General features: G+C 40.7%; 1 protein-coding gene across 1 annotated transcript; it reads right to left on the bottom strand.

Annotated features, from left to right (window-relative positions):
• Window positions 1-27,519, bottom strand: GPI (glucose-6-phosphate isomerase). Its single transcript, XM_032766675.2, has 18 exons — window positions 27,278-27,519; window positions 22,141-22,231; window positions 20,788-20,856; window positions 16,875-16,994; window positions 14,185-14,268; window positions 13,918-14,064; window positions 11,753-11,824; window positions 10,513-10,557; window positions 9,436-9,489; window positions 7,885-7,945; window positions 6,691-6,734; window positions 6,222-6,374; window positions 5,399-5,528; window positions 5,140-5,216; window positions 3,556-3,684; window positions 2,521-2,596; window positions 2,372-2,438; window positions 1-427 (listed from the first exon to the last, which is right to left on the bottom strand). The coding sequence occupies exons 1-18, from the start codon at window positions 27,394-27,396 to the stop codon at window positions 304-306; spliced, it is 1,662 nt and encodes a 553-aa protein (XP_032622566.1). The 5' UTR covers window positions 27,397-27,519; the 3' UTR covers window positions 1-303.

Here is a 27,519-nt window from a genome sequence, read left to right as displayed (position 1 = left end):
TTCTATTGTCCACTTTCTTTTATTTTCTGATTTTAGTACATGTGATCAACTTTGAGGGAGTAGTGAGGGACATATTAGCTGCACTTTACAGTTTGACAACCACAAAAATAGAAGGCAACTATACAATCGTTCACAAAACTAGCTTTCATTTGTAACATTTGACGGAACAGGATTAGCTGCAACAAGTTACGGGGCTCCAAGTGTAAAGTGCTATTTTGGTTAAAGATTGCTGAAAAACAATTACTACAACATCGATCTGGGTGTTTGGCAGTTAGACTGGTGGTATCCTCTGAATCTTTCAGGTCAAGCTTTATGCTTCTTGATGAAGCTAATGAGCCCATTTGTTGAGCTATCATGAGATGTCACCGGAGCATCAGAATCCAGTTCTGGTTCAATTTTCTTAGCCAACTGCTTTCCAAGCTCAACTCTGCATTTTATGGAGGGGGAGAAAAGAAATTAGTACAAACTCATTTAGGTCCAGACCCACAAAGATATTTAGGTACAAACTCCAGATTATATACTACAGTGATCCATAAAGCCTTGCTTAGCTAGTGCCTAAACTCACTCAGCACCTAAAATTTCAGGGGAAGTTCCCTAGGTGCCTAAGATTTGGACTCTGGGCAAACACACTGCTGCCTCATTTAGGTGCACAGAGGCCTAACTCATGCCTAAGCCCCAGCATGATCCACAAAGCAAGGGAAGAGAGGCATTCCCCTGCATATCTTACCTGCCATGGGCTACTAGATAGATCCCCATTCAAATGTGGCCAGAGGAGGTAGTGATGCCATCTCCCTTAACTTTTAGCCCCATGGAGATCAGAGACCTAGTGTGTTTCCCACTCTGCCTGATGGGGAGAAGAGATTTGAATAGGGGCCTCAGGATATTCTGAAGCGAGGCTCCCTCATTCTCTCCTGCTGAAGCAGTTCCACTTTAGATAAATTAGAGTCACTAGAGCAGCACAGGACAGGAACGTGGCCTCCCACCTCCCAGATGGATGCCCTAACCAGTGGGCTATATAGGCATCATTCCTCATTCTGGTGGCACCTCCTCCTTTCCATACCTCACAGGTTATCCTTGCAGAGGTTATGCTGTTCTAGACAGGATTACACTCTGCAGAGACCCCTGTTCAGCTTCTAACTCAATGTTTTGGAAGAAGCATGGTAGCACAGCTATGTAGGAGAGATGCAGAAAGTAGACCCTGCAGTGAACAGGAACAGGGTCTTGGATCTCCAGAGTGGAGAATAGAGTCCCTTGTGGAGTCCTGGGCTTTATAGGGCCTCATCCTCTTCCACTGCCCTCTCCAGAGGAAGGTACAAATTTCATCTGAATCTTACACATATCCCAGCCCCTCTACTTCCTCCTGGGAGTTTCTACGCTGGAGTGTAAGTCATGAGCCATAGTCAGTGGTAACAGTGACAAGGAATGGCATTGACTGGCCCCTGAGAAAGGCTAGTCTTCATCTGAAAGGAAGAAAAGTGGGGAACTCCTCAAAGGGCTGCTGTCATTCAGCAAAACACATGTGACCCAGGAGGCAAGAAAAGGTTTATTTAGTGACTTGGTAAGTCAACCAGGTATTGTCCATGCCTGCTAAATCAAGAATCAAGATTTTCAAGTGACTAGTGGTTTTAGCACCCAACTTAAGAGCTCTTGAAGGGACATGAGTCAGAGCTAGGTGCTTAGCACTTCCTGAAAATTAGGCCTCTGTAAGAGGTCTCAAGTTGCAGCACCTCAGTTTTTGGGGCCCAGATTAGTCATTTTTAAAAATTTTGACCAAGATATACAAGATGCACCTCATGTGGCAGTGGAGGGTATCATTTGCAATACAGCCTACATTGGTGTTAGGGCTCCTAGGTCAGAGGACAACCCTCTGCACAGGAAAAGGAAATCAAGAGGTGGGTTTTTCGGTTGCTTCAGTATCTTGGCAGCTGCTGTGCTGTCATATTGCCTAGTATTGGTTTCCATACATGGAAGGTAATTCATGTTGGCCCTTTACTCAAGGGGAATTGATTTTTGGAACACTTTCTTGGTCAACTCTGACCCAGTGTCTCTCTCTACCTCTAATATTTCTATAAGCATTGCTGAAAACACCTTTTCTTCTCCCTCTTCCTCCACATATAGTTTCTTAAAGCTAATAAAAGTAGATTTCCCTTAATCTTTCCTCAAAACTCTCTGTTGTGATGCCATGCATAGGTTTAACAGGGGATAAGATGTTTTATCCCATAGACTTGCCTTTCGAGCCACACTAAAAGCTTTTGCACTTTGACGGATAGCACAAGGAATATGTAGCTGACTTGCTTTGTTACCTTAGCTTTCTTTTTTAAATAGGTGAGAAGCTGAGTGCCATTAGTTCATAAGGATTGGAGACACTTACCCCCACTGGTCATAGCTATTAATATCCCACACAACTCCTTGAACAAAGATCTTGTGTTCGTACATAGCTATAAAAAAAACACCACAGAATTAACTGTAATCCTCATCAGAAAACATCACTGAACATTACTAGTAATGAGACATATTTACCAATTAAGGCTCCCAGAATGAATGGGGAAAGTTTTGTAAACACAATGGAATTGGTTGGGCGATTTCCTTCAAAGACCTTTCAAACAAAATAAAAACAGTGTTACAGCCCTAACAGTCTCTCACATCAATCACATGAATCTATTTTTCAAGAGCACCAGAGTCATGCACCAAGTTATGTTTTATTTGAATTAAAGATTGTACAGAGAGCAACATGAAGAGCATTAGAAGGACATAACAGCAATTTCAAACTGTTGGTCATCCCCATAGACTATATTGTAATAAGTGTGTCAGCATAATAGTAGTAAAATGCCAGGAGCATGCACAGTAGAGCCCTGCAACCCGACCCAAACCCAATGGGGCTCAGCAACAAGTCTTGGGTCCTGGCCAGATCAGGATGTGGCCACTAGCTGCATGGTGCAATGCCGAGTGAATGTGCCAAGGAGTTGCGGCACCTCTCACTCTGCAGCACACGGAGCAGGGGACTGCAGATGACAGGAGCAGGGCATGCTGGCACACACAGCTGGCACTGTGCTGTCCTCATAGGCACAGGTTTGGGGGGTGGGGGAGGGTCAGACTGAAAACAACTCTGCCTACTTGGATTTCGGTTTTGTGGTCATGGGTCTTGTTTGGGCCTAAAAATTAGGCCCAAGCAGACTTTTAAATGCACAAGTTCAGTACTATGACGATGACAGCAAGTGCAGTAAGATCAGGCTTCCAAGACTAGATATGGAAAAGCCTGTACTGTTTGGGAAGTGCTGCAAGGTTGCAGTGTTCTGGTAGCACAACAATGGACATGGTTTGGTTTTTAAAGAGGAATTTGCCCCATAGAGACCTCTGAATCTCTAAAAATTTAACACTTGCAGCTGCTCATATCTAGCCAACTGCCACCAGAGGGCACCCCATTTTTCCTAACATTACATTTAAACATTTCAATAGTACTCTCCCCTAATATCCGCAACACACACACCCACCCACCACTGCTAACACCAAAATGTAGCAGAGTAACTTGAATTACAGTGGTCGCCACATGGATACCTTATGTGGAAGAAGTTTCTCCAGAGGATCTCCACTCAGCCCAGTAGCCTGCAGTTCTTTTCGAGCCTCATCAGCAGTCTTTCCTTTCATCAAGGCCTCAGTCTGAGCAAGAAAGTTGGCCAGAAGGATCTAATGGGAAGAAGTTAGATATTAACAAGCCAGTCAAATTACTGCCCTTCTAGTTAATGGAGAGGGCGCACTGTCTAGTGCTTAGAGGCCAGGTGTGCACAAGGATTCCTGGATTCTATTCCAGGCTGCACAACCTCAGGCAAGTCACTTAGAGCTAAAATTGAGATACCAGGTACAGCACAAACAGAAATATGGTTTTTCTTCCTCCAAGTAGAGTTAGAAGGCTTTTCAGTGTCATGAATATATAACAAGGAGGATTTAAAGATTTCGGGTGAAATCAGACTTCAGTGGGGCCAGGATTTCACCCTCAGAAACCACCACAACCACAGCACTAGATCTGACCTCTGCAGTGCTCCTTGTGTGTTTTACCAGTTTCATCCACAAGAGTCTGCACTTTCTTCCATGTCACCCCCCTTCCCCATATCCATGGGATGTTCTTAATCAGATGACACCAATTCACCAGCTTCTCCTCAAGGCCAATACAAAGTTAGCCAGCCGAGAAATGCATTAACTCTGAGACGGAAACTTTAATGTCATGCCACATACCAGCCCTACCTGAACAAACATTCATATTGCAGTTACCTATCATCCCTCCTCTCTTTACTATCATGCTACTTCCTCATTGCATCACATGGGTTAGTTTGCAAGCTCTTCAAGGCAGAGATCACAACCTGTTTTGGGCAGTACCTATCAGTCACCATAATATATCATTTCTAATGTGCCTAGGAATGATGGGAGAAAATGCATTTTCTCCCTTTTTTTTAAAAAAAAGTTCTTTATATTTGTCTGAAATCAGTGTTTTCTTGTCACAAGACTCTAGGGTGCAATTTAAGAGGAGTACTGGCAACCTATGTTAGAAATTGGTACTGGAAGTAAATCAATTTGAGGACCTCTCCCCGAAGCTTGAAATAAAATGGTAGCACTGGGAAAGTTAATGGAAAATCAGTTTGTAGTTATGTTAAAGCGTGCAAATATAAATGGACTGATTAAACCTTTATTAAAATCAGTCCAGGTTTATAGGACACAGTGCTCAGAAGATTAATTCATAAAGATACCAAAAGGCTATTTTTCTTCAAGGACTTGAAAACCTTGGAGGTCAGGAGCATCTCTTAAGGAAAAGGGATCTCCTTTGAACATCTGACTCCTTGCAATCTGCAGGCTAAGTCTGCAATATTCTCTCCCTCTCCCCACCCCTCAAAGCACCATCAGGCCACATTTTGTCTGCCTCTAGAATAGAGAGTTGCAAGTTCTGCAGGAACAAAACTTCTGTGTAACCAAGTCAGATTGTTCTGCCACACCCTGCGCGTGGGGGCAGTCTCAGACACATTAAAAATGTGGCCCAGTGTCTAAAACACATGAATTCTGATATATAGTAGTGTTGGCTGAACTCTAGCCTCTTCAGCAGTAGAGAGAGGAAATATGACTGCCAGTGATCACAAGCACAAGTAGTTTTACCTTGTGATGCAAGCCATTTCTGATTGGATGTTGAGTCTGGACTGGGATTAGAAAATCGCAGGGGATTATACGAGTTCCTACAGGGAAGACAATGTTAGAAACCTATGAATACTTTGTATTAAAATCAAGCAGGGGAGGGCGCAAAAGGAGGAAGCAGAGTCCCACCCATGTCTGGTCACCCTAGCAGCATGTGGTGTTCAGAAATTTCCTCCCAAGCCCAGGTGTTCTGCATAGCAGTTAACCAGTTTTACAGTTGTACCTTGATGAATGAGCTGATAAAACGCATGCTGCCCATTAGTTCCAGGTTCTCCCCACACAATAGGGCCAGTATTGTAGTCCACACGAGTGCCTTTCTTGGTGATGTATTTCCCATTAGATTCCATATCACCCTACACGTAATGAAGTTAGAAGTTTATAATCAGATATACCCTATGGGCTTTTTTTGTTCTTGCAGAAGCCTCTATTAGGCCTGTAACAACTTTCTCCATTTACTTTAACTCTGTTTATCTTTACCAATTTTAAAACACATTAAAGTTAGTAGTTTGGTTTGTTGACATCAGGAAGGTTAGGATGCTAACAAAATCAGTGTTGAGATAGGATTTTTATGAGCCTCTCTATGGATGGTTGTGAATACAGCCAATAGTTGTATTGCTGTCTGTTACCAAGATAGTATTCTTTCTGAGAACCCTCCAAAATGCCATTATATTAGGTATGCAGTGTTTTAGCAACGTCAATCCCAGGCTATTAAAAAGACAAGATGGTTGAGGCAATATTTTTTATTGGACCAAACTTCTGCTGGTGAAAGACAAGCTTTCAAGCTACACAGAGCTCTTCGTCAAGTCCAGGAAAGATACTCCTAGTGTCACAGCTAGATACTACATGGAACAGTTAGTTTAGCACAAGTAGTTAACACATATTCTAAGGGACCATTCCAGGTGAAGTAGCCTGTTATATTATGCTCCAGTGATCACCAGCAAAAAATCTTTTTTGCTTGTTAGGGTAAAGTGCACCCTGACCTCAAAAGGCAGTGAACTATCTATGCCCAGACTTACAGACAACCTTCTGTACAAGCTGAGCCTTACCTGCTGGAAGTAAGCAGCAAAGCGGTGCATGTACTGGTCATATGGCAGGAGTGCATGGGTCTCACAGCCATAAAAGTTTATATACCAGACACCCAGCATGGCCAGCAGAACTGGCACATTCTTCTCCAGAGGAGCAGTGTGAAAGTGGTTGTCCTATGTAGGAAAGATGAAAAAGAAAACTATAGTGACCAAAGAAATTTACTTCCTTGAATAAGGCTATCAGATTCTGAATTTGGTCCAATTGTCCCCCAAATTGAAGAGTGGCAATAAAAACCAATCTAAGACTGAGAAGGAAGGGGTGAGCTCCAACAGAAAGTGTTTTCAAAGCAGTAGAAACAATAAGGAGCTTGGGGAAGACAGGTACTTTTCCACAGGTGATCTTTAAAGTTTGTCACCACCAGTAGTCTTACTAGCAACATTGTAGCAAGTTAATGGGAACACAATATTTAGCAAGCATTGGCATACTCACCATCCAGTGGGCTCCTGCAAGCAGTTTCTCAAAGTTGTCAAAACCTAACAAAAAAGGCATTTTAACGATCACAGCTTACACATGGTTTCCTTGGAAGATGAGGCCTCAATACAGCCTAGATTCTTGTACACTGTAAGATTTCCTTTCGTTAGTGAAATTTTGAGTTGGAAAGCTACATTTCTACTACATTTTATATCTTCAGCTCTGTGCCCTCTAGGTTGGGATGTACTTAATTTTGAGTAAGTTTGGGCTTTAAAATTTCAGGGCTCAACTTCAGTAAGGTTTTTAATATAACTTTAACCTTAGCCTGAAAGCCAAATGAGATAGAATAAGTAACAAATGGAAAAATGTACAGAGGCAGTATCTGTTATCAGTATCTGAATTACTATAGCATAGCTTTCCGATCTATGTCTCATTAATTAGAGACTGTTCACCCTAGAAAAAAATTGGAGAACTTTATCAATAGTTTGGCTAGCTTGGTTTATATACAGTCTTATCGCGGTCCTTAACCGGCACCACTCATCAGTGCACATTAGAAACTGATGCCCTAATCACTCCCAACTACACTACAGAATTAATTGATAAACCTGTCCCTCTTCACTATAAAATTCTGAAGAGGAAGAGAAAATGGAACTGGTGATGAAAGCAGTAACTCTGTACAGAGCTACTTTTGTAGACTATTGGATCAAGAGCAAGTAGTGCAGCTAAATCAGTACGCCAGCAACGTTTATTTAAAGGCAGACTTGGGTTGCTCAGGCAGGCAGAAGGGTACTGCCTATCTGCCACTTAGTTAGAATGGAAGAAATCTATTTAGTTTTACACAGCCAAGTAGTATTTCACACACTGCAACTCCCAATACTCAATCTCAAAAGCACAACAACTATCTCCTCATCGCCTCGTCAGTGTCCAGGAAAGTTTAGTTTTCATTTAGAAAATGAAATAAAAAAAAATGACTGACTTTGCACAGAAGTCAAAAATATTTTTGACCATGCAAGTGGCCAAGATACATGGTTGGCCATTTTATCAAAGGCAAAATTTGTGGGTGCAATTTCAGAAGTTGAGATGTGCTACTGAAATCCAAAGAGCCAAGTTATCTATTTCACTATAGATCATTTTATCATATTCAATGTGTGTAAATCACACTGCTGATCATGTAACTCATGTTGAGTATTTTTATATAATATGGATACATACCAACATGTAGAGCAATGGAGAGACCAATGGCTGACCACAATGAGTAACGTCCACCAACCCACTGCAAATAAAAAGATTGTTTTAGATAGCAGTAACTTTATATGAGGATTCTTTGTTTAAACATATGACAACAAGTTCTACTAATTCCTCTAGTACTCCACTCTTTAGATCTTAAATAGAAATTTCCAAATTTATTTTTCCTCTTCAGAACACAAGTTTGCATTTTAATACAGTATGGAGATTTGTGTCCTTCCTTGTTCTGCACACCCACACCAGACCATCTCTGGGAATGGGTTTAGTTTAACTGGTAGAACAGAGCCAGAAGATGCTTACGCTTTTTATGGGTTCCAGAATCAGCTGCCTTAAGTGTTCAAACCAAAATAGAGCTACATGTCATTTTTACAGAATCACTTTTTGGCAATGTGGGGCTGTGTCCATTGCCTATGAAGGACTATCAGTTCGGTTATATTGGGGGTGGAGGGGGAAGAAGAGGAGAAAGATTTCTTTAATAAAATCTTAAATATCAGAAGTGAAAAAAAAAGCCATTCCATAAAATAATTCTAGAGTGGCTCAGTGATCCAATTGGTGAATATGCTTGGTACGTTTCATGTGCATCCATTAGGAGGCAAATGTGTTTGGAGGCTGTCAACCAGTGAGATCAAAGCTTGTGATCCAGGGAGCTGGCAGATCACCTGGTACTGGCTTCTACCTCACTTCCAGCTGCTAACCTGAAACAAAGCCACTAAATATGCCTTAACTGCTGTCCTAATATTACTTTTGCTTATAAGTAATCCTTGTGTCAACTACAGCAATGTGAAGGCATTGTGAATGGGAGAGGTGGTGTACCACAAAACACTGGCAAGTTGGCCAGGCTACGAAACTGTTCAAGAATCCTTGCTATAAGAGTTAAACCAATCTGGATGTTAAATAGCTTTCACGGTTTCAATAACAGCATATTTAAAATTAGGTTTTAAAATTCTTGTCAGGCACGTAACAAGGAGCAATATAGTAATCTGTCTGATGTTTACAGGCATAGGTCAGGTATATTTATTTTTCACAAGGTTTGAGATGAAGGTTCACTGTACTTACAATTTGTGTCCATCACTAAATATCAGATCAGATTCTGGTTCTTTGATATTTGACCTTTACTGATCTAGATTATATACAGTAGAGTCCAACAGTCAAATGTCACAGCTTATAATAACTGCTTGTAAGACCTACGCTGGGAGCAATGAGCTATCTCCTGTTACTCAACAGCTGTCTAGACAGCACTGCCTACAGAAAGCTCCTCTTCTGACCTTTGATAGGGAGGCATTAAACTGAATGGCCAATTTGATATATATATTATATCTCACTACTTTGACACATTCCTTTCAATTTGCTGTTAGTTAGGATTCTTCTAATATATTATTGTCTTAAAGCACTAGTGGGTTTACTTTAGCACCTCCATTTTTCCCCCCAGGATTCTGACCTTTTAATCTGGCTTTTCTGAAGCAGGTTAAGTTATTTTAACAGTTAGCATCTATTGCTTAGTGTTAAACATTTACTTACATCCCAAAACTCAAACATGTTCTCAGTGTCAATTCCAAAGTTTTTAACTTTAGGCTAGAATAAAAAATAAAAAGGGGTAAATACATTCATAATAGAAAACACAGACATCATAAACAGCAACTCCAGGATGCGTCTGTAGCTGAAGTTATAGTTAGCTTAAAGTACACACACAACACATCTCCCTGACTTCATACTCTGGGTCAGAAGTTTAAAGCCTCCACCAGAAAATAAGCCATGACTGATCCTTCATTCCTTCTGGTCAATGTACCATCTGTCAGCGGTCCCAAAACAAGAAGTTAAATTTAGTGGTGTAAACTGATCAGAAAATTTGTAAATGGCAAGTAGTGTAATGAACCAACATGGCATTCAGTGTTGTGCAAAATGAATAGTTTACATGCAGCAGGGCCAGAATGGAGATTGAATAGGAGAAAGGAAATGTAAATCAACCTGCAGAAGGGTTTGAGGTAAATGCAGTCCTCTTATCTTCTTATAGATGTTCTTACTAACTACTGTAGTTTTTTTTACACTACAGCCCCTTTATGCATGCAAATTTTCACTGTACATTCCCACCAAATGCCAAGACTATGTGTTACACTACTTGTACCCAACACCTTACTTTCATCATTGCAGAACTCAGCGCAAAGATTTAAATGGTGTTTAAAACCTACTTAACAGGACTTTGGACTTCACCAAAAAGAGTACATAACTAGTTAAGCAAGAAGTGGTGCCCTTTGTTAATAATGGAGCAAACATTTGAACTAAGTCAGAAAATGATATGGAGTATAGATTTTTACCAGTTTGATTTAAAAGTATATAAAGCAGATCTGAGCAATAGTTCTCATCCTAAATAAACCAACTTTTGAAGGCCTTTTGAAAACTGGATTTTCCCATAATCCACCACTGGGAATACTGTTGTCTCTTGTACATGAAATTGTAAGAAGACTCCCTTTCCAAGAGCAAGATGATCTTGAAAGCATGAGGGATTGTTTTCACAGCTATACATTTCTACACCTTACAGGGTTTTAATTAAGTCCACTGTTAGAACCTATGGCATAGGTCTAAAAGTGTTATACTTACACCATTGGTAGACAAAGCGACAAAATGCTTGGCCACAGCAGAAGGCTTCAATAAAATAAAAATATAAAATAGTTAAACACAGAACACTGCTAAATATTTTGCATTGCTGATTAGCCATGAAGCGGGTCTACATGTGCTGATAAATGATGACTGTTTTTGATATTTGCTACTGCTGGCATTAAGAAAACATTGTTGACAGTTGCAATTCATGTGTATTTGCTCTGTCTGTGAACTTGATTTTATCATGAATACAGACATTGTAAGAGATTCAGCAGCATGTCTGTCTGACCCAACTATACGCAAGGTTCAAAGATAGTTTAGGTCTTCTTATAGCAGATATCCTGGAGAAACACACTCAACCTTCCGGACAAGGTGCTGAATAGGTCTCTTTATCAACCCTTGCTGACCAGGTTTTGGAGCAGCCTGAGTCTGTTTGAAATTATGTTGCAAAGATACTCCCAACCATCATCAAAAGGTCAGTGGAGGCCAGAAATCCTTGCCTTGGTTCTTTAAATGGATCAACCCCAAGTGACAAGCTTGAAATTCAGCACCTCACTTAGAGATTCAAGTTAAGTATTTCTGGACTAAGGGAGATGTTATATGAATAGTTTACAGGAGAAATGCTCTCAAACCCTGATCTTGAAAAATAAATACAGTCATCCTAGTGCGAGTGGGTTAGAGATTGCTTCTTTAGTTAAAACTAAGACTTGCACTTCAACGTACGAGCGGTAGGAGGGTGAGGGAAGGAGTGAGGTGCCAGAGTATGACCTGAAGACCTTTAATCACAATTTGGACATCTGCTGCAGCAGCCTCCATCTATTGCTTCAACTAACTGCGTGTAGCTTTGAAAGTTTTGCCAAGTACTGGCAAGCCATTCCATGTGGGCTAGCATCTCCTCAAGTTTCCTCCACCTCACAGAAGTCTGGCAGTTGTACCATAATACAAGGTGGTTCTGAGATACCTGCTACAATCTATTCAAGTACTTTTATACAAAGGATTTTAGGTGCAACTCAAACATTTATCTTAACAGCTAAATGGCTTCATCACTGCTTAAGATTAGACATGCAACCAGTAACTGTAGCAGTAATGGAATTTAGTTAAATGTGACAGATCCAACATTTGCTAACCTGTATAGTATGCGTTTGGACCGCTATTGGCTCTGCTCCAGACCTTGCTCAGAACAGATATGGGGAAGCGCTGTTATGTATTCAGTTATGTAATTTAAGCATACTACACTTACATCATTAGCAGAAAGAAGAAGCCACTCTCTGGCTGTTTCTGCATTGGTAATAGTTTCTTGGGTGGTGAAAGTCTGCACAGCAGAAAAGAGATCTTTTAATACAGTCACATTCACAGAAAGTATATGAAGTCTGTATGGTGTTTAAGGAATGCAAGACAAGGTTAGGTTACCAAAACATCAGGTTGTTCCAGCTAGTCAGAGCAGAGTAACCCTAAATTTATATAAACAGACAGCAGCAGCTTGATTTCAAGGAAGAGTGCACTCACTGTGCATGCACAGACAGATGTACACCTAAAAATACTAATATCTGAACACCAAATTTCACATTAACATTGGCCTGAGGACACAGAATATTAAGGATTTTTTTTTTTTTTTTTTGCAGGTACATAGTTTTAGCTCATATAATTGATATTTGAAGGAGAGCATGAACTGTTTGGACTATAATTTCCACTCTAAGATTAGTGTTGATTTCTAACTGCAAACTTAAATTGGGAAAACTATGTAGTTAGATTGTTAGCTCTATTTGTTTTCATTCCCATTTCTCACATTTTGGACATTCTATTCTACTTTGTTTCTGCTAAGACTCTCGCCACAACTTCATTTTGTTGATTAAGAAAACATGTTCCTGCTTTATGAAGTGTGCAAACAAGGTCAGTCATGCAATTCTTCTAGGATCAGCTTCAGCCATTATGATTTACTCAACCATCACAATATAGCTGTAAGGATGAACATAACATTCATTTTACTCTGATTCCTCTCCAAAATTATTTTGTTATAGAACACACATTTATTAAGAAAATAAAATACCATTCATGCCCTTCCAAATATATCCAATTATCTAACTACAATCTGGCAAATAAACTGAACTGTTACTCTTTCAATCTGGCAATATTTTGAGCCTTTGAACTGTGATGATTGAACTCAATTACTCACAAAACAATGTTAGTGGTCATTTTGACGTTTCCTTCTTACTTCATACATTAGTTGCTGGTCTATGTTTCTGCCAAAATGAGATAATGAGCAATACAAGCAAAGCAAAGTCAGCATTACACACATGGGAATTTGTTAGGGATTGTGCCTTTAAAACCAATGGGGTTCTGCTGTGTTTTAGAAATGAAGGAACCTCAGTCATACAACTATGAAGTTTTTGTCTCTATTAACTTCCTCAGGCAAGCCAGAAGCCAGTATGTTTTAGTTATTTCCCAAAGAGGAACAACACACAAAATAAAGACAAGACCTTCCCAGCCATGATGTTCTTGAATTAAAGCAAACCATCCTCAAGCACCGTTCTAGAAATGCAATTATAGTAAGTTTATATTAAAATGTAAAACTGAAATTGTACAGAATGCTTACAAATTGACAAAATATTATGCTGGCAATTTGTAGCTTCTACAATGTTTACTGTGATCAAGAAATTTAACATTGAGTTCTTTGGGACACAGATGTCTTCATTTTGTGTTTGTACAGAGCTTAGCACAGCGGAGTCTAGTTCTGAGGGACTATCACAATACAAAAAAGTAATATAGAACAGCTACTGTGACAAATGTTACAGAAGGCTACTTAAATAAGATCTCACTAGTATACTGTACTTTGAAGGATCTATTGTACATACAATTGAGCAAAACTAGTTTCTAACAAATAGGAAAAATGCATCAGAAATATGGGGAAAATGCTAAACCTGGTCTTGAATTTTAAAGAACTAGCCACATGACATCACAAATTCCATCTATGGGATATGAACACACAAAGAGACATGAGACATTGAGCCATACCCAAAAAAGTATTTTTTTTGGACAAAAAAAAAAAAAACAACCCCACACCACATTCATTTAAACATCTGGAGAAGTTAATATTTTCCTAGAATTGTAGGACTGGAAGGAATCTCAAGAGGTCTTCTAGTTCAGTTCCCTGCACTCAAGGCAGGACTAAGTATTATCTAGACCATCCCTGACAGGTGCCAATCTAACCTGCTCTGAACCTCCAATTACAGATTCCACAACCTCCCTAAGAATTTATTCCAGTGTTTAATTACCATGACAGTTAGGAAGTTTTTCCTAATGTCCAAACACCACCGCCCGTGCTGCGATTTTTATATATTGAGTGATCTCCATTTTGACCATTTACAAGTTGAGAAAGTCACCCACGAGTGTTAATATTTGTTATACCTTAGATGCAATGACGAAGAGTGTTGTCTCAGGGTTAAGCTCTGCCACGGTTTTGGCTATATGAGTACCATCAATGTTGGATACAAACCAGACACGAGGGCCTCCCTTGGAATATGGTTTCAGGGCTTCAGTCACCATAACGGGGCCCTGGAAAGCATCAATATAGTTAGGTTGTAACAGCTAAGTTGTAACAGCTTTGCTGCACATGTGCACACTAACCCCAACTCCCCCACAAAGTTATGCGTAAGTCAGTACTTGAGAGCTTACCAAGTCTGAGCCACCAATCCCAATATTGACCACATCGGTAATTGCCTTTCCAGTGTAGCCTTTCCATTCTCCACTACGAACTTTCTGCAGTTTAAATACACCAACAAACATACACAGATTTCAAGTTACAATGACTACAATATCAAGACTGTCATTTACATATAGAGTAGGTTCACAAAGACTCCTGAGAGAATCTCCCAAAAGGTTTCTTCTCTTAAACAAACCAATACTAAAGAACCAAATGCACAGCTAAAAAGTAAATCCATAAGACGACAAAAAAGGATTGAGAGTTTTTATTAAGACGACTTGATCATTGTGGACACAAATATACTGACTTATAAAGGGCAAAGGTCAGCCTTTACATATGCACATACTCCACTCACTCAACTCCAACTGGAGTGCACATTTTTCATAAGACTAATAGGGCCCTTACTGTAGGCCAGTGACTAATGTTAAAGCTTCATATAGGCCAGTGATTTCCTCATACCACAGCCAAAGTACTGCATACTAATACCAGTGGCTAAGTTTACAAGAACAGTATGCAAGACCATAGTAATGCTTCCTCTGTGTTCCATCATGGCAATTACAATAAATATGAAAGTTAGAGAGGAGAAACAAAGGAGCAACCCAAATTTAAAACAAAACAAAAAACTCTACATAATATCAAGAGGTGAGTCTGAGCTATTAAATTCTGGTTTGCAATGGAACTTAAATTCAGAGGTGTTTGGATCTGAAGTTCTGCACTGGGCCTCTAATTAAAATAAGTAGGTTTTGCTAGATATAATAGAACACTTGTTCTAGAAAGTGTCAAGGGTATACAAGATCTATGTTTAAACAAAGTATTGAAAGGTTTTCAATTGTACGCAGGTCCTGGATTAAGAGAATCATTTCTGTGCTTCAGCCCTACTCGTTGGTCTGCCAGCTACTGGAAGTTGTTGGGTTTTTTTTGTTTTTTTGAATAAAAATAAATTGTCAAACTGGTATAATACCAAAATACCAACCTGCATTTGCCCATCAACCATCTGTGCATTAATCCCACCTCATTGCACAGAGAAGCTTGCAACATGATCATCCACTACCTAGAAGAGCTGAAAATGTTACCCAATTCTAAAGCTATTTCTTTTCTGCAATCAGATTAATCATCTGAGCTCCAATTATTCTAATACTTTTCCCCAGACATGTTTTAAGATATGATTCTTTACTGAAGAAAGCTTGTAGATGTACATAGTTATGGAACAATTTAACACACACACACTATTCTCAGCCTCTTAAAACCATGTTAAGGAACTATATTTTTAGCCTTAATAGATAAGGCTAGATCAAGCATCTTTTAGTTTCCACCAGCACAGGGAAGATTAGAATGATGTTTAAATATGATTATTTTGGTCACTCAGACAAGGGGTTCTGGTCTGCATGCAGAGTCCTTATCTGCAAAACAGGTATGGCAAACAGCAGTAGAAGCTTCCCCACACTATATCACCAGTATCTTTTAATCCTGACCCAGAGGGAGAACTAAGGGATAAAAGACTGTTGAGCTTCTACAGTCCATTCCATTCTTAACTGTGGGCTGAGGCTGCCAACAAAAGATGCCAATTAGTGTCAGTTATTTTGGTTTGGGCACTTCTCCACTGAGAACTGGATCTACTCCAAACTCATTTCACATAGGCTACCCAGCAATCATCTGGCAAGGGTAACTTTTGGTCACTACCATCCGGGCAGGATTTACAACTGACAGCCTCACAAGCAAAGATTTACCCCATTATCATCCCGGTACCTCACTGATATTTGTTACGTATTGGCAGGTTTAAGATACACATAACCGTGAATATTGATCAGCCCCTGTCAAACATCTGAGTTTGGCCTTCAGGCATATGAAATTCATCCAAATCTTAAGCTAATATCCAGTTTGTTCTTAATCAAAGAATTGTCACTGTAAACGAGAACTAGTTTGACAGACATCTACATTTTAAAGATTGTGCTGTACTAAACCAAAGACAATAGTCATTTATGATTTGAGAGCAGAAGGTGCAAGGTTTAGACTAGCCAGGGGCAAACCAAAGAATTCTCACACTGTTAAGTTGCAAACAGAGTTGACTCTTACGTATACCTTATGCAAGACCTTGAGATGCTCCAAAAAAAGGCTACATGATTAGAAGAGACCATGGAAAAAGCCCAAGACACCTCCTCTTCTACAATACACTGTAGAATTGTTGGAGCACCTGCCAAGTGACAAGTGAGCTGGGAGCCTCCTGACTGCAATCACATTAGTAAGTAATGACTTTAAGGGAGAAGTTCTTTCTAGACAAAGATTTCTATAGTAAAATGAGATACAACCAAGTGATTAATTAGTAAGGGGAGGGAAAAGTCATTAGGTGTTTGGTGCCTCACTGCCATGTGTGTCCAATATTTATATTACTGGAACTCAAGTTATGAAGGAGGGTAACATATTACTTTAAACAAAAAAGTTTGCATTTAAACTCAGTAAAGAGTTTTTCTAGCAAGTCTTGCTGAGAAAAAAGTAACCATTCTTGGAAGACTGGTACATATATGGATCTGTTTTTGTTTACGCAGCTACTACTATCCCTCATTCAGACTAGTTAGGTACTGTAGTAGTCCATATCATAAGTGGAACAGAACACAGTTATGCCAAGTACACAGGTCAAATCAATTAACTATAAAGGACTTTATACCTGACAGAAGTGCTTCATCTTGTCCAACACCTTGTTAACTTCTGGGACTACATCTTTGCCATCCACTAATATTGGAACATTGGCGCGATTCCTCAGGGCAACATGAAGCACAGCCCGATTCTGAAACAAGAAGTCATGGTACACAAACACCATAAAATATTAATGGCGGCAGTATATATACACAAAACACAGCACCCAGAAGTCAGCAGTATAGCATTAAAGGCTTTGAAGCCTGCCTATCTAAGGATCTCTCAGATTATTAACTTGAAAGTCTTCTATGACCAGCAGCCTGCATCTCTCTCACTATTTCTAAGATGCTCACTGTGGTATCTAAGCACCTGATCAGATCTGACAGAGTTGGTGGAAAACTGTCCAAAAGATATTTCTAGAAAATTAAAGTATGTAGTATGCATATTAGGCAAACAATAGATTGTTGTGAGAGGTAATGAATTTGAAATTGTAGTTAAAGCTTGATCTTTTGATAAGTAGTTTTAATACATTTACAATTTATACTTCTGCAGTAAGCCTAATGAGTTCAGCAGAAATTATGGTCTTCAGGACTGAAGATAGTTTAGCAGTTTCTCAATGACTGCAGCAGTAACAGCCCCTTCAATACAAAGGAAAAGCATATATAAGTAGCAGCCACATGACAGGTAAATGTGATAAGCATGTTCTTCTATTTCACTATCATCAGTGAAGGGCCCCCAAATACTTGTGTGCTATGTTAGAATTCTAGGGTAGTGCCAAATTCTAGTCTCAGATGCACCACACCCCTGCTTATATCAGAGGCCAGAATTCAAGTCTTCACCATCTGCAGTGATGAGTTTGTTGCTGCTGTAATCTAGGATGGAGGATTTACAGTTGAATAATTCACTTGGTCCATCTCACTCTGTTCTTTGCTACAATGAAAAGAGCATTGTGAGGTAAAGCCAACAAGGAAGATACAACTGCCAAAGTTTATGGGTTAAATTATAGAACTCAGTCCAAACTAAGAGCTTTGGTGGCTGCTGGGTCAGAAGACTCAGGAGCTTCCTGAGCTATACAGTTATGGAGATGCAACCTGTTTTTAAATTGGGGATGAAGGATGGTCCTGGTCACTCTCCACCATGAAATCAAATATATTAGTACTTGGACTGATTTCTACTTAAATTTTTATCTTAAAAACTTTTCAAACTGATAAATACTTCATTTGAAGAGATTTATTACTGCTGCAGTGACCATTAAACAGTAGCTTACCATCCAAGTTGTACATCCCAGATGAGTTACACCTGGCATTGCTATGCATGGATGCACTAAATAGGACTTTTGCATACATGCACACCAGGAAGCCAATGCCTTCAGCATCAAAATATAGATCAACCCTAAATGTGGTCAACAGCTTGTTTAGATTTAGAACGTTCTCTAAATTAGAGTACAAGTCAATTCTGAATCTTTATTGCTTTGGACATGTTAAATATTTTTGTTTGATGGTATCCCTTTTAAGTAATGAGGACAGTTCTGATTTTAAAGAAGTTTGACATGATGTTCTGCTTGGCCAGATAGAGTTTAAATTAAACACAAATCTGATTATAGGTCAGCCTTCTGATGTAGTTCTGCTAACTGCAAAGGAGAGCAAGGAATCTCATAAATGCAAGTGTTCCTGGACTCTTAGAGCCACCAGAGGTGATTGTTTTGTAGTACTACCTCTTACCATAGCAGCCCTTGAAGTAGGGAGTAAGTATTAGAGGCCAAGCAGGGAACAAAGTCCACTCCTTTAAAAGAATGTTAGTTCAGGATTGTTCTCTGGTGAACAATTATCTTGACTGGTATATTGTTCCAAGGCAGGGAAGAGAGAGCAGCCTCATAAGAAGTAGTCAAAAATGGGCTATCTTGAGATAAGCCACAGGCCAGATTGAGCCACCAATGGAGGTAGAACCTCAACACCCAGCCCTCACACTAGTCCCCATATAGTTAATAAAAATCAAGAGCCGAATGGGGCAGAGCTGTGCCCTGCTCATCCAAGATAATCTTAGAAAGCAGGGTGCTCTCACCTGGGGCTGGGTGACTGCACACGGGAGGGATGAACAATCACCATGACTGCACTAACTTTGAAACTCTGGAGAAAAATAGTAATGGCATTCTGAACCTGAACCAGTGAACTCTTCCAAGCATTGTTTCTGGATTACTGGTCAGAATTAAACGAAGAGGTTTGTTTGATTGGCACAAAAGACCCAGTTTTCAGACAGTTGAAATTTGAGGTCTGCACAAACTGGCTAAATTCCTATTTCTGGGTCCAAACACAGACTTCAGCTTTCTGAAGAACAGTTAGGTTTTACAATGGTCTGTAGTCATTCTAGCCACTGAAGTTTTAACTGCTTGCCTTTAAGAAAAAAAAAAAAAAAAAAAAAAAAGGCAGGCAACAATTTTATCTCCAGCTAAGGTTTTAATTTTACTTTTGTCTTTAAGTGTAAGGGATTAAGACAAACGAGGAAGGGAAGCTGCCTTTCCAATGCTGTTTTATCTCAACATGTCAAAACACCTCTACAAACACTCAATACTCACAAGCAAAACATAATACAGCTGCTGAGCTCTTCAAAACAAAGGGTTTAAGAGTGTCGCTGCAAGTTCATATAGTCAATAAAAACAAGCAAATAACTTCCATCAGAAAAGCTCTATAATGTGAAAGGATCTTTAATATTGAAGACAACTCGCTTGGTTGAGCAACATTGTAAATCACCCAGATTTTCTACCATCCTCAATTAAAAAAAAAAAAAAAAAAAAAGATGAGCAGCTACTTAATTTGTTTTATCCAACCTAACTAAAGTCCTATGCAACACACATCACCAACTTTGAGCAAGAGTGTTCTAATAAGGGAGACTCTGGATACCGTGATCACTTTCACACCTGGGGGGGGGGGGGAGAAGAGAGAAAAAGGGAAGGTATCCGTTTTCTTGATGCAATAAGTGGCTAGTTTCCAAAAAAACTGGGTTTATAACTATAACTGATAAGACTCCTCAACAGCACAAAGCAGAAGTTCTTACATAATTCTTACTAGAACTTCTTGTGTCATTTGCTAAGCTTCACCATGACTGGTCTTAAGCAGAAGCAAAGGAAGTGGCCCCTTGGATCTAATACCCTGTCCCATATCAAACATGAGCTCTGTAATTCATCAGTTGGTCCCATCTCCCCTCTTCAGCAGAATGCCTTCAGAACCAGGCTAGTGTGGGAAACAACAACTGGCCCAGTTTCCTCCACTGCCAGCAGCTTGGGGCCCAGTAAATTGTGAGGTTGGTCTCAAGCTTTCCACCCCACCACATTTGCCATTGATATCACTGCTTGTTTTTGTCTTCTCCCCAGAGCCTGTGTGTGCATGGTGATGTACATGAGCAAAGAAATAAATACTACCACCTCATTTAATAGTTCAGTGCACCACAAGTAGCCATGTGGTAGCAATTTCCAGCCCCACACTCCTCCAGCATAAATATGCATAACCTAGGTCAGTGGTTCTCAACCAGGGGATGTGTACCCCTGGGAGTACACAGAGCTCTTCCAGCAGGTACATCAACTCATCTACATATTTGCCTAGTTTTACAATAGGCTATTTAAAAGGCACCAGTGCAGTCAGTGCAAACTAAAATTTCATACAATGACCTGTTTATGCTGCCCTTTATACACTGAAATGCAAGCACAATATTTATATTCCAACTGATTTATTTTATAGTTACATGGTAAATATGAGAAAGTAAACAATTTTTCAGTACTAGTGTGCTGTGACACTTGTGCATTTTTATGTCTGATTTTGTAAGCAAGTAGTATAAATGAAGTAACTTGGGGGTATGCTAGACAAATCAGACTCCTGAAAGGGATACAGTAGTCTGGAAAGGTTGAGAGCTACTGACCTAGGTGACATAGCCAGAGACAGAAATAACCTTACCTCAGTGAAGTTGATCTTCTCTCCAGTGAACATTTGCTCCCTAGCATTTTCAACACCTCTTGACTTTGCCTGAGAAGGGTAAAAATATATCATTCACTTTAGGAGGGGTTAGTTTCTTCTGTCCTTGATAGCCCCAACTGCATCAGAAAGGTAAGAATGTCTTCCGTAAAATAAACTGGCTACAACAACAAAAGTTATATTGGCTGCCAGTAGTTTACAGCTGTAAGGGTTCATTCTCCTATTTTAAAGGAGATTGAAAGAACACTCTCTAATCAGGGAGGGGAGAGTGGTATAGGTGAAACTGACAAGACAATCAACTTTTTTAAATTACTCAGTTTCATCTTGTCAACATCAGCAATACACCAGTCAATAGCTTATTTATTTTAATAAAAACAGAAAATTGATTGAAAGTAATTTTTTACTGCTGGTCCAAATTTCTACTAGTACTTCCAAATATGATGCATAACAGATACAAGACTGTCTTGATCTTTCATTTAACTAACTAAGTAGCCAGGAAGGATGGTAAATCTGACCACCACACTGAACTGAGATTATCCGTGCAAATCTTTTCAGAAATGACAGTCCCGAAGCTTTCGGATGACTATTTAAGCAACAAAAGACGTTTCATGCATTACTTTTAAATTGCAGATGTAATTCTGTTAAGGACTTGACACTTGTACTAATTTAGTTTGGTTCCTATTTTTATAATGTAAAAAGTTTGTTATTGAAGAGACCTGCACTGATCTTTAAAAGCAACTCATTGACAAGATAAACATTTTTGGCTCCACAAACAGATATTTCATTACATCAGAATGGACCAATTATTATATTGTTAATGCCAGCATGTAGACAGGGCTGTGGTGGTGCTTTGAGCTAGCTCTCAGATGTACAATCTAGTGGGGGAGTAGAATAGCCCTCTGCCAGTGCTCTGCAGCTAGGGAGCGGACAACAGCCATCTCTCATGGCATAATCTTCCCATTCTCAATTCCATGAGGAGTCCCATCTTGTATTAAGGCAGATCTTAATGCTGGTTGCTCTGCTGCATAGCCAAACCCCTCCTGAGGTGGGGCTCGTGGCCAGTGAGGAGGCTTTGTTAGAATAGCTCCTGACAAAGTCACACTGCCTTGAGGCCAGGAAGCAAAGCTGTGAACATACCTACGGACCATCCTAGGGCTTCATGGGCTGATGCCTACCAAATCCTTGTGAAGGTGGGAAAAAACTTCAGTTTCCTAATACCCTGACTGATCTGGACCTTCATGTCCTGTGCTAGAACCAACTGCGTCAGGAAGGATTTAGCTCATGTTTCTACAACTTGTTTTCACCTTTTATTAGATCAGGGTGATAAGGAATTACCAGTTCTATCAGCATCTTCATGATCTCTTCTGTAACAAGGTTCTTCGAATAATCCACCAAGATATCCCCATGATCAGTATTCAGAGTCACACTGCCAACAAAGATGGTTTGTTAAACTGCAAGTTCCTACAGAGCTATTGTTTTAAGTATGAAAGTAATGAGAGAGACTACCCAAATAATTTGAACCCCATATCTACAAAAGCTAGTAAGAATAGCCCAAGGGACAGTTTTGCCCAACAAGTTTCATAAGAGGATTTACTAGATGGTAAACTATGTGTTTTAATTTGACTATAATTTTCCAACAAGTTAAACTATAGTGTCCATTTTCTACTTGAAGAGTTTAAATAGAATGTTTCTATCACGGTTTAATAGATTTCAATCATATTGAAGTGACTGGCATAAGTGTCAATAAGTGCAACAAGATGAAAGCAATCAAGTATTCGTATTCACCCCAGCATCAAAGTGTGACAAAAGCAAGCATGCTAACACAAAAAAACAAAATTACAACGCCAAGTATAAAAAAATGCACTCTGCTCCATTCATTATTAATCTCATTTGAGTTGTGTAATCTAATCCTCACCGTCCCAGTGGAGCTTGCCAAATTAACTAATCCTTGTTTGAAGAATATAGTCTAAATCTCAGATCAGCATTTTTAGCCTTATATCTGTTGAAGGCTGCAACATGAAGATGTGTTTATTAGAAGTAGCATCAAGACAAATCATGTATTGCCATGCATTTGAGTCTTCTTGGAAGATGAGACTACTTTATTAGCCCAGTGCTATAGTAGGAAGCTCTAATTATTCCATACCCCTCAAAGTAACAGAATTCTCCAGTCTTATACATCCTAATTATCTATGCACTGAGGACTATCTTCACTGCACACTTCTCCTGTGATGGGGAAATTCAAAATGGTTTCCTATAGCTCATTCCAACACTGCCCAAGGAATCTTGCGCCCCTAGGCTATACTATTTTTCTTTTTGCTCCAGGTGCTGTGCACCCACAAGTCCCACCGAAGTCAATGGAAGCTGCAGGTACTCAACACCTCAATGTGGATTCTGATCCTGAGTTCACTATTGTCTTGTCTTTCTGCAGCAAGTTTTCTTTCCCCAGTGTCTGAACACAATTTACACACTATTTTGGAGTACGCAGCTGTGCTAGGAATCTAACAAGAGCAATAGCCCCTAGCCCAAATAAATTTGATGTGGCACAACCAGCAGGGGCCACAAATAGGGAGGGTGGAGCAAGATGGGGAGATGAAGGCCTAGGGTTATTATTCTAACAGCAGTAACTCTGTCAAGCATGTATATCTAGATCCACTAATTTAGTATTTTTTGTTTCTTTCTCTAAGATTATTACTGTACAGATTTGAATGAGGAAAGGAAGATATTTTGGCTAAAAGGTTTAGGGTACCATCAAAGAGAACAACGGACAGGCATCAGAAAAGCAAACAGTAAGACTACTACAATTCTTTTTCCCCCCACTTCAAATACAGCACACCAGTGTGTTCTGCCTGTTCTACCACATCTTATATGTTTTTCTAATGCTGGGTCTAGGTTTCCAGTTTCCTTAGGTTAAGTATGCTTTTACTCTTGGGCCTGGTCACCACAGGTTTTTTTCTGATAACTATTTTGATTAGGTGTTACAGTTGTTAATTTTAATGCCAAAGTATCTGTTCTAAGGGCCAGCAAAGAATGGGGCCCCATTTGCTAGGCACTGCATAAACACAGTAATAGACAGATCCTGCCCCAAAGAGCTTACAATCTAAATTGACAAGACAGAGTAGGGGAAATGGGTATAACACACAAGCAGAGTGAACAATGTGATGGCAGCAAGTGTCTTTAGTTTCACACTTTATTTTGGTGGGGGAAGTAAGTTGGAGTGAATCAACTAAATGGAAAGAAAAGTGAAAGGAGAGAAAACATTGAAAGGAAGTGGGGAGAGGAAGACAAGCAAGGGGAGAACAAAGTAAGAGGGGCAGGTGTGGCTGAAGCTGAGATGATACAACTGTGAGGGAGAAGAGTTGAAAAAAGCAGCCAGTCAGCACAGGGCAGAGAAAGTCCAGTCAAAACTGTAGAAAGTTCTCTGCACGTCTGAAAGGTCCCTGCTTTGGCTGCTGCTACAGCTGCTCCTACCAACTGGAGTCTCTGGCTAGTCTCTCTACACTTGTAGATATACAACCCCTAGCGTGGCTGCAGTTATACTGGTATAAAGGTGCTTATACCAATATAGCTTGCTACAAGCACCTTTATACTGATAAAGCTTGCTATACTTGTATAGGCACCTTTTAATCATTTAACTACATCCATATTAGGGATTGTACAGTTCTAAACAGATTGAGCTAAAGCGGTAGAAAACCTGTTGAGACAGGCTCTTTAAGAAGCTACATTTTATATATGTTACGTTTGTCACATTTTTAAATTGATACTAAATCCCTTAATGCACCCAAATTTTGAACGTACTTTACCAACGAAATATCATGCCTTTAGTATATTAATAGCTTTTTCATAATTCAGAGGAATTCTAAGAACAATCCCAGACTACAATTAAACACAAGGAAGTTAGGAACAGAGACTATATTCTATTCAATGTATGGTAAATTATTTTACCTTAACTTTATATTTTTTAAACTTGGGCTCCCTACATCCAGGCAAATGAAGGGGAACTTCCCAACTTATCTTCTATAAGAGACGATCTGATCATTGTAGCTGCTGTGGGCTACCACGACAAATCTAACTACCACCCAGACCTCATCTAGAGTATAAAGGGGTACAATGTAATTTTATTTTAAACTCTTACTTAGAGAGTGTCACATACTCTTAAGAAGAAAATCAAAAAAAACAAACAAACAACCACATAGATCAATAGTGTTCTGCTACAGTGCACATTCTGCAATGCGGCATCTATTAGATGGTGCTACCCATGCGAAAACAACGGACTTGTCACGTAAGCCACATCCACACTTAAGTGATGTAACAGTTTGTGTAAAGCCATTACCATGGTACCATACAGAATACTGGTCTCCCACCTACAGTGTTAAATATTAAGAAGCCATTTGCAACCTTAAATCCATCACTGCTCAAATTCCCAGGTGACATGTAATGCTTTCCTCCCCCTACACTCACGCTATTAGTTAGCCTGGAGGCTCTCTGTTCCTTTCTGACGTAGACCTTACAACAGTCATTTAAGTCTTTGTAATCGCCAAGCTGTATTACAGCAATGCATTCTACCTAGGGCAATCTTTGAGAAGCACTCAAACCTCAGCTGGTGCAGAATGTAGTGGTCTTTCCTGAGTGGGGCAAGCTGTTATGAGCACATGCCAGCACTGTATATGCTGCCCTGGTTATTTACTTCAGAAAAGCTTGACTTAGTCTGCGATCTCTATGTATTTATGATTTGCTGGGGTTACGCTGCTGCCAGCAGTTTTGGTGCTGAACTCTCCACAGCTGGTGGTCAGGTATTCTTAGTGGACAACTCATGCTTCTGGAATCTGCTTCTTCTGTCAGTGTGCCAGAACTAGAGATTGAATTTCAAGGAACAGTCAACTATGATCCAGGTGATGGATTAACTGCTCTCAGCATTTGTCAAGAGACCTACGCAGTTTTTGCTGAAGAGTTCAAATTTGTGTGACATTGTGGGAAGGGTACACGCTTGCCTCCAACTAATTGGCAAATGTGACTTTTCATCAGGCAGAGGTGCAGCAAAGGAGGAGTATAATCCATTGATGAATGTAACAAACAGGATAACACAGAATGCTTGCCTAATATTGACAAAGTAAGAGTGAAATAATAGGGGTTCTAGCCTTAAAAAGGATGTACATTTTATTGATAATCTCATTTCAACTTTATCTTAATTAGTCACATCTCTAGATATCCCTGCTCTCTTCTCAACAAAAAAAACAAAACAAAAAAAAAAAAAAAAGGGGAAGCTATCAAATTCAGTCCCAAATGCTGTATTAGAGACAGGGAAACCTTGCAAGCCAGAATTTTATTTGTCTGCTACAAAGAAACTGGAATTTGTTTTTAAAAATTTAGATTTTAAAGTACAAGGTGGCACAGTCTTGTTACTAGGGTCATAGGGCAAGCATTACACACAGCATAGAGGAAGTAGGCATACAAGAAAGCATAGACACTAATGTAGAGAAATACACATCTTGGTCTTCAACGTACTCTTTAAAATGCTTAGATAGTTCATACAGTGTGAAGCCCCTTTTCAAGATGATGCCAACAGTTGCATCAATCTCCCACCCAAGTGATGCCCAACAGGAAATTATCTGTACACCAGAAGGCAAAAGCTTAGGGTATCTATAGTTACACCATGATCTACAGCCATCTGAAGAAGCCCAATAACTACTATTTAGCACACGTGTACGTTAAATCAATTCTAATCACTCCTGCTAGGCAGGGGTAATCTTGGCTCCATTCGAGAGAGGCTGAGCAGCGTTAAACGCGGTCTGTGCCTAACTTTGTGCTTTCCCTTCCTGTGTCACAATCCCGTCTCGCTGTTACAACGTGCTCTGAGTAACTCTGTGGGGAGCAGAGGTGCTGGGGGCCGCGTTCGGCTCTGCTCAGGGACAGCAGAGCAGGGGGGGGGGTTCAGTACCCTCTTGTTCCGGGGCTCCCCATGACTAAGCATCCTGATGCGAGAGGCCGCGACACGGCGGACCCACAATGCCACTCTCCCCGCCGCAGCCCGCGCCGTGCTTCCCAGCACGTACCGTGCCGCAAGGATGAATCAAGGGCAGGCGGGCAGTCCGCCGAGGCAGAGGGCTCCGCGGCAGCAGTACCCAGAGAGCACCACCAGCTCGGGGGGAGATTCCCCCAGCCCCTCCGCGCTGCACTCCCGGGTGGGCGGGCACCAGGGGAACGGGCTATTGGCGCCAACGCGGGTCAGCCGGCGGGGAGACGGCGCCCCGGGGCGTCTTCCGCTCCCTTGCGGCCCTACTCGGGCAGGTGGCAGGGCCCGGGAAAGGGCTCCGCAAAGCCTCCCCGCGGGCCTGAGCAAGCGGTCCCGGCCCAGGCAGCGCCGCCTGCAGCCCTGGGAGCGGGGGCTGGGAAGGCCCCCTGCAGCAGCCCCAGCCCGCTGCCCTGGGAGGCGACTGGGCCGGGGCGGTGCCGCTAGGCGCGCCCGCGGGCTCACCTGAATGTCTCGAAGCGGCCCTTGTCGGCCTCGAAGAGTTGCCTCAGGACGAGCTTGGCGGCGTTCGCCTTGTACCACTCGGCGAGCTTCTTGAAAGCGGGGTCGCTAGACAAGGCCATGGTGCTGGCGATGCGGCGGGCAGAGCAGGCTCTGGTGCGGACAGGCGCTTCTTAACTGCAGACCCGCCTCTCCAGTGCCAGCCCGGCCCCTTGGCGAGCCGCGCCCGCCCCGGCTTCCGGCCT

This window comes from Chelonoidis abingdonii, chromosome 19 (assembly GCF_003597395.2).
Source record: "Chelonoidis abingdonii isolate Lonesome George chromosome 19, CheloAbing_2.0, whole genome shotgun sequence".
NCBI lineage: Eukaryota > Metazoa > Chordata > Testudines > Testudinidae > Chelonoidis > Chelonoidis abingdonii.
The sequence above is the reverse complement of the archived record's forward strand: the minus strand, read 5'-3'. Positions and strand labels throughout refer to the sequence as shown.